Source organism: Scomber japonicus, chromosome 12 (genome assembly GCF_027409825.1).
Source record: "Scomber japonicus isolate fScoJap1 chromosome 12, fScoJap1.pri, whole genome shotgun sequence".
NCBI lineage: Eukaryota > Metazoa > Chordata > Actinopteri > Scombriformes > Scombridae > Scomber > Scomber japonicus.
The window spans coordinates 25,802,252-25,810,517 of NC_070589.1; the positions used below are offsets into that span (position 1 = coordinate 25,802,252).

Here is an 8,266-nt window from a genome sequence, read left to right on the forward strand (position 1 = left end):
AGGTAATATTTTTTGACAAGAACGGGGGAAAGATGATTAACTGAAACATGATGCCAAACAAATAGCTAATTTTTAAAAACTTTTAAAACAAGATAAAAGACACTTAGAAGTCAGAGTGAAAAGGGCTGCTGCCTGCAAGTTTAACCTTCTTTAATTATTACTTTTGGCCTAACTATTGGTGATTGTGTGATTTTTGGTAATTTTACCTGACGTTGCCCCCCTGATCTTCATAAAGTATATCTGTGTCTTTGTAAAGTGTATTTGCTTCAAGGCTGATAATCTCTATTAGTTCACTAGAGATATCTTCTTTCGAAAAAAGAAATAATCAGTCCAACAAACATTAAATTGTTCACGTTTTATATTTATATCATTATTATATATACATGCATGCATACATACATACACACGTAATTAGCCGCCGAGATATAACCATTTATGCATTGCATCTCTTTCCTATTTTCCTATTTTCCTCTATAACTTGGCTGCACAACGTGTAGCTTCACAGCTCAGATGAGATCTGAAGAACTCCTGGATCCTCTTCCACAAGTGGACTTCAGCTGCTGCGTGGGACCTGGGCTCACCGCCCCACAAGACTGGCTTGCCTACAATGCCATGGAGACTGGAGGGGCAGTAGGGTCCATAAGGTGGCTCTAAGTAATGTCCTGCTCCAGGGTAACACACAGTTTCAAAGTTCCCCTTGCCATGACGCTTCAGTCTCTCCACTATTTGGTCCATGTAAGCTTTGCTGTCCCAGTTGAGGTCGTCCTCTGAGGCCACAAAGAGAAAATGTGCCTTGGCTTTTTCGATGGGGATCAGGGTGGCCCGGTTCTCCTCTGCTAGAGGATCATTCATACAGTACTTGACTATGCTGGCCCCCGACTCAGTGGGAATCACCTTGCTGAGGTCAAACATTAAGGGAGGGTGGATCTGACGTTTTTCATAATAAAGAGGTAAAGCTATGTTGGCACTGCAGCAGTTGATGCACACTGTGGCATCAACACCTGGCAGGTAAGAAGCTGCTGAAAGTGCAAGATCTCCACTTTTGGAAATTGATATTATTCCTACTCCTTTACTGCCGACCTGTCAAATTAAAAACAACAAACTTAAAGTTGAATGGCTCCTTTGTAGATAATCATGAATGGTTCTTCATCTTGAAGCTACTGTGTATGAAATATGAAAATGTTTGGACATTGTCTCACCTCAGTAACAAATTACTGCAACTCACCTTATCTTGTTTTCTTAAAAGTTGTATTGCCTCTTCAAAATAGTCCAAATGGACCTCCTTGATGTTCTTCGGCATGTCATCATGGCCATACAGCGCTACAGTCAGAACCACAAATCCCCTGCTGGCCAGCAGAGAGGCTCTTTTCTCTGACAAACCTCCCCCAAAAGTGTACAGATCCATAACAGCAGGGAACGGACCATGTCCTTGATCAGAAGATGCATGGGAACCAAATGATTGAAATCTTCATAAAAACAAAGTAATTAAAAAGTAAAGTTTGAATACACCATTTTTCACTTTGCAACAACTACAATGGTAAATGGACTGTACTTATAAAACACTTTTCTAGTCCTTCGACCACTCAAAACGCTTTTACGCTACGAGTCACATTCACCCATTCACACACACATTCCTTTGGCACAGCCATCAAGAGCAATTTGGGGTCAAGTATCTTGTCTAAGGACACATCAACATGTGGAGTGGAAGAGCTGGGGATCAAACCTCGATCTTCTGAAAAGTGGACTAATAACTCTACCTCCTAAGCCAAAGCTGCCCCTTAACAATGGCATTCTGTGTCATAAGGTGTCATCTATAACAGGATTTCAGCATTAATACAATAGTTATTAGTACAATAGACTGTTGATTGGGGCATTTCCTTTACACTAATTCATTATTTAGAAAGAGACAGCAACCAACCTGAAGGAGTAAACAGGACTCCACGAATATTCCCGTCTTTGATGGGAAGCCTGGTGACGCCATTTCCAATTAAAAGCCTCTCATTGGTCACCTCAGCCAGCATCCTGCCCTCCCCCTCCACTTCATGAACAAAGAACCTTACCACGTGAGGGTTTAGTGACATGGTTTTTTGAAATTTTTTGTGTAAGGTGTCTGGCCTCATGGACCACAGCAGACCCATGGGTTCAACCCCGTTGTACGTCCCATTGAGTGAGGGGTCTCTCTCCAGATCAACCTCCCCTCTCCTATCAGCCCTGTAGGTGGCCGAGGAGCTGAACACCACCCCCTTCTCGTCGGTCGATCTGGCCTTTATGGTGACCACCTGTCTCGACCTCAGCCCGGTAACCTTCACCTGAACGGGCTCGTCAAACAAACATTTAGCACTCGGCAGCAGCCTCAGTCTGACCTGGGAGGCCATCGCTTCACCATTGGTCTGTAAGAAAGTCAACAAACAGCTTGGCATGATCACATTCCTCATTTCATAAATTGATTGAATGTCAACATAATTGACCAGTGTGGTTGATTTTGAGTTTGGTTAATCAAATTCACAAATGATGCGGTGTGTGAATAGAATTCTGCCAGCTAGCATCAGCACAGAGAGTTTGTTTGTTTTTACACCTGCAGATCAAGAGTGGGTGGGTTTGATTGTCGCTCCACAGTTCTCTCAGTACTACAATCTATTTTTCCTTGTGTAGGATTTTAAATGCAGGATTTTTATACTAATGAATGCCAAAATACTCACATATAGTTAAATGTTAAACAGTTTTCTATTAAAATACCACTACCATTTCAAAAACCAACACACCTGCAAAGCTCTTAATACATATCATAGCTATTGTGGGTTTTGCGAATGTTTTGTTTTTTTGATGTGGAAATTTTACACCTATGATGAGTGTAGTTTTAGGTCAGAGGTTCAGACATGGTAACAATTGTTGAAAGCCATACTCTTACAGATTGGTGAGCGCCCTCTGCTGGCCAATGTAAAATACTCTCTTACAAGTCAAAGTCCTATATGAATACTATTTAAGTAAATGTTGGATCATTGAAATTAAACAATGTGAGAAGTTTAGAGGGAAAAATGACTATTTGGTGGAGCTGTTGACAACTCAGACATCTGGAATGTGACCCAGAGTACAAACTGCTTTTTGTAAGATGTCAAAGCCCAAAAGTTTGGAAACCACTTGTCTAATTTTAAAAGCTTGTTATATTATCCATTGTATCAAATCTTCATCTGAAAAGTAACTAAAGCTGTTAAATAAATGAAAGTACAATGTTTCCCTCTGAAATGTATTAGAGTGGAAGTATAGAGTAATATAAAATGTAAATACTACTGCACTAACTTTAAACCTGCAGAAGACAAAGAAAAACCTGTTTCAATGTCCACATGGGCTCCTGACTGTTGCTTTAAGGCAGACTTGGAAAAGTGTGAACCTGTCCTTTAGGCTACTTGTGACAGGAGATGTAAAGTTTGTATTGAGGAACACTTAAACAAAAAGAGCACTGCAGCTTTGAGCAGAGCTGCCAAGAACTACAGAAAACATATATGTGGGTTTGCCAACAGCTTTGTTTTATTTACCAAGGCCCAGTTCCAGTATCCACCCCATCATCAGGTTACCTTTTCACTTGATATCATCTCAACCCCACTAGGAGCATTTCAACCACATTTCATTAAGTATTACACTTCTATAACTAGAGGTCATGTACAATATTAAGGTCGCATTCCGCAGGCAACAGTCAGATTTAGGAGGAAATCTCGTCTGAAACTTTATTTGAGGTAAAAAAAAATCAATAAAAAATAAAAGTCTTGGAGAAAATATCCCATAACAGACAGAAACATCGTTAAATGTCTATCAGTCTATGATTATTTGTAGTATTGTGTCCATATCTGTGAGTAAAAAGTTTTCAATGGAGCAGAAATTCTCATTAAAGTGAACCAACCCCCTTTTAACACACTGATCGATAAGATAATGATAATATAAGTAAACTCTCACCTGAAGTTGTTTTAAAATGAGAAGCTCTTTTGTTACATTTAATAAGACTTGATATTTGACATTTACCGGTGTGTCAGATCCAGTATAAAGTTTCCTCGGAGTGTCTCTCCTCTTCACAGCTGGTCTCTGAAGAAATAAGTCTAACTGCATGACGGGGCAACATGAGCCTCCACTTAAAACCACTGGGTGTAATACCACCTCTAACCACAATGTGGCAAGTAATGGCGGAGTGGCGCTGTCAGTATTAAGTAGCCATTCAAATGCTGAAAAATGTTGACAAAATATGAGATATTCGTGTCATTTTATGTTTGCGGTGAATGAAACTCGAAATAATTGTCTTTGTTCGAGCTTTATATCTGTTTGTCTTCGATTAATGTTCCTGAAATTTTGCTGTTAATTTGTATTAATCTGAAATTTAGAATATTCATTCCTATTAACTTGGTTGAGGTTTATTTTAAATTTTTAAGGTGCCAAACTTTTTGAAAATGTCTTGCTATGTCAAAGTTTTCCGTAAAACTTTGTTTCAGTGTAGCTTTTTTTTCAATTGGGGCTTTTCTTGTAGCTTTTGTTTTTTAAATTTCATTTTACATGCTCTAACTGCTATTTCATGATTAATCAAATTCCCAAAATATTAAATCATCACCCATGATACAGCAGTTAATAGGCATTATTCATGTCATGATTTTGTTTTGTGTTCCTCAATCTTTCCTATCTTGGTTTTTGCATCTATAACTTAGTTTTGTGTAGCTTCACAGCGCAGATGAGATCTGAAGAACTCCTGGATCCTCTTCCATATGTGGACTTCAGCTGCTGCGTGGGATCTGGGCTCACCGCCCCACATCACAGGCTTGCCTATGATGCCATGGAGACTGGAGGGGCAGTAGGGTCCATAAGGTGGCTCTATGTAATGTCCCGCTCCAGGGTAACACACACTTTCAAAGTTCTCTTTTCGATGACGCTTCAGTCTCTCCACCATCTCGTCCATGTAAGCTTTGCTGTCCCAGTTGAGGTCGTCCTCTGAGGCCACAAAGAGGAAATGTGCCTTGGCCTTTTCGATGGGGACTAGGGTGGCCCGGTTCTCCTCTGCTAGAGGATCATTCATACAGTACTTGACTATGCTGGCCCCAGACTCAGTGGGAATCACCCTCTTCAAGTCAAACAGCAGCGGTGAGAGGATTTTGCGCTTGTTATAGAAGAGAGGAGTGGCCACATTAGCACAGCAGCCATTTATCCAAACCACTGCCTCAATACCTGGCACAAAAGATGCAAGTGAAAGTGCAATGTCTCCAGCTTTTGATCTTGATATTACACCAACTCCTTTATTTACCACCTGTGACAAAAATCATGAAAAATTAGAGGTGAGTTTATGCACACGCAGAACTTAGAAACTATGATAAAAATTGGTATTGATGGTAAATTAGGATAATATCAATGATGCATGAAATGTCAAGGTCTCTTGAGGTAAGGTAGCTCATTCAGATGCAACTGAAAATTTCTCTGTCCAACATACAGCAGTAACAGATTATCAATAATCAATTTTCTTCAGGTGCTGAAACAGCTGGAATGTGCTGCACATGCTTGACGCTGCTGTTTACAAGACATTATAGTATGTGTGGATGCTCACATCGTTATCATTAAAGTTATTGTTATAGTTATCGTACTTATTGTGAACGGCCCTTTACAGACCTGTTTTACTGGATCATTTTGAAATGAAGAAAAAAATCCCAAATTAAAGCTGCTTCTTATTTGCCAGTTTTTACGATATGTCTAATTAATAACTAAATATTTACATACATGCCACTTAGGTAGGTGTGAAGGGATTTTGAATCCTAACAACTTGTTGCATAACTTTGTTAAAATCCTAAAGCAACACCCAATGTGTCATCAAAATCACAAGTTTGTAACTTAATGTTGCTTGTTTTTAAAAGCAATTACTCAAACAGCTCACCTTAGGTTGTTGTTGTAAGAAATCAACTGCTTCTTTAAAATCGTCCAGATGCATCTCTTTGACCTTGTTGGGCTTGTCCTTGTACAACGGCATATCCAGGACCACAAACCCTCTGTTGGCCAACAGACAGGCTCTCTTCTCAGACATAAAGGTGCACAGATCCAACACAGCAGGGAACGGACCTTCACCTGGACAGAAACACACAATAATAAGATCAGTAGATAATATAAAATATTACATTTCATTTTTGGTATTTTGATGCTGTGCTGAACCCCCTGCAGTGTCATCTGCTGTGTGCTGTGTTTGCTGTGTAAGTCTGCTCTGTTTTTGCAGGTGAGACACCCATAGGTGTTGCAGCACAGCTCAGTCTCTGGTTGACTCCAGCTCTACTATTCCCTTCTTAATTTAGTTATGTTAAGCTTTATTTTTATGCACTGTATAACATATAAATATGATCCTTGTGTAAATACTTCACCTTTGGGTTTCTCACATATTAAGTATTTAGGAATAGTACTTTTCCATATTTCATATGATTCATATGAGACTATGACACAGTGGTACAAATATGATATAGGTAGATGAATAATGTAGTTTGTTCAAAGTTAGGCAAAACAATGAGCCACTAACCTGGAGGAGTAAACAGGACTCCTTCAAAGTTCCCCTCTTTGACAGGGACCCGGCTGACCCCGTCTCCAATTAGTAACCTCTCATTAGTTTCCTCTGCCAGCATCCTACCGCCCCCCTCCACTTCATGCACAGAAAACTTCACCACATGAGGGTTTATCACTTTGTTCTTGAAAAAGCATTTGTGCTGGATGTTTGCCTTCATGGACCACAGCAGACCCATGGGTTCAACTCCAATGTACATCCCGCTGAGTGAGGGGTCTCTCTCCAGATCCACCTCCCCGCTCCCATCAGCCCTGTAGGTGGCCGAGGAGCTGAACTCCACACCCTTCTCATCAGTCGATCTGGCCTTCATGGTGACCACCTGTCTCGACCTCAGCCCAGTCACCTTCACCTGAACGGGCTCGTCAAACAAACATCTGGCACTCGGCAGCAGCCTCAGTCTGACCTGGGAAGCCATCTCTTCTGAAAGTACAGACCTTCTAAATTCAGCTGCCTTTAACTCATCCAAATGATGAACATAGATCAAAATGTAACTAATCATGGAATGCTTATCAACACAAACATAAGATGATTTATAATTAAATGGAACTGGGACACACTCGTCAATGTGTAACCAAATAGTATAGCAGCTTTTAAGCATTCAGGTTTTATTGAACAACCTGTTCTGGTCAATGTCCAAATATCATCAAAATCTGCACTAAAACTGGATTTAAGATACAATATTTTCAATGAAGAGTTTTATAGGACAAGTTAAAATTCAGTGAAATGATTTACTCATATGGTAAAATGACATTTTCGTGTGGTATTTTTTGTTCATGCATGCATAAAAATACACTAACATTGAAAATTAAAGCCTCCTAACTGGAAGTTTCAACACTTTCAAAACTGAACTCAATGCTGATATTTATATTGGGTGTTCAATCAATCAAATCTGGACTGGGACAAACCAGTGTACTGTGACAGATCAGGTATATGAGGTAAAAGGTCAGCATGGAAAAGATGAGCTGACCAAAGTCCTGCTATGAAAACTTTTTAAAGTTAACATTAAAGCATTAAAGTCACATTAACCCATTAACACACACATCGGGAGCAATTTAGGGTTCAGTATCTTGCCAATTCAACATGCGGATTGGAGGAGCTGCTGACCTTCTGATTTGTAGACGGGTTAGGTCTACTTCCTGAGCCACGGCCACCTTTCATGATTATTTTCATTATTGATGATGAATGTGTCCATTATTGTTAGTCATTTGGTCTATAAATTGTCATAAAATGGTGGAAAATGTTGATGGTTCCTAAGGTCAAGATGCAAGAACTCAGGATATTTAGTTTAGTGTCAAAGAGGACTAAAGAAACCAGAAAATATTCACATTTTCGAAAGTAGTGTCTTTAAAAGATGACTCAAAATAAAGTCATCATCAAAATAGTTTGATTGGTCAGTCATCTCAGTTTTGAATGGAGCAGAACTTTTTAAGTTATAAACTTACCGGTGTGTGTCAGATCCAATATAAAATGTCTCAAGGAGGTCTTGTGTCAAAGTCTGTTCGTCCTGTAAATGACTTTTGTCTACTGTTAAAATGAGGTTCTTCGTGTCTGCTGTGTGGTTGGGGTCAGTTGGTTGGAGCAAGTGAAGTAAGGAGAAGAGGGGAGGGAGACAAATATTGACGTGGATAGGGTCAACCTGTCATGTCCCTTGTTAGCATGTCAAACAGTGAAATACCTGATGAGAACAAGTTGTTCCTAACA

At 39.8% G+C, this 8,266-nt stretch overlaps 2 protein-coding genes across 2 annotated transcripts; both read right to left on the bottom strand.

Annotated features, from left to right (window-relative positions):
* Nucleotides 1-471: 471 nt before the first annotated feature.
* Nucleotides 472-2,375, bottom strand: LOC128369509 (acyl-coenzyme A thioesterase 1-like). Its single transcript, XM_053330558.1, has 3 exons — nt 1,919-2,375; nt 1,226-1,428; nt 472-1,080 (listed from the first exon to the last, which is right to left on the bottom strand). Exons 1-3 carry the CDS (start codon nt 2,373-2,375, stop codon nt 472-474), a joined length of 1,269 nt encoding a protein of 422 aa, XP_053186533.1.
* Nucleotides 2,376-4,681: 2,306 nt separating this feature from the next.
* Nucleotides 4,682-7,006, bottom strand: LOC128369692 (acyl-coenzyme A thioesterase 1-like). Its single transcript, XM_053330770.1, has 3 exons — nt 6,524-7,006; nt 5,897-6,084; nt 4,682-5,278 (listed from the first exon to the last, which is right to left on the bottom strand). The coding sequence occupies exons 1-3, from the start codon at nt 6,978-6,980 to the stop codon at nt 4,682-4,684; spliced, it is 1,242 nt and encodes a 413-aa protein (XP_053186745.1). The 5' UTR covers nt 6,981-7,006.
* Between the last annotated feature and the right edge of the window lie 1,260 nt (nt 7,007-8,266).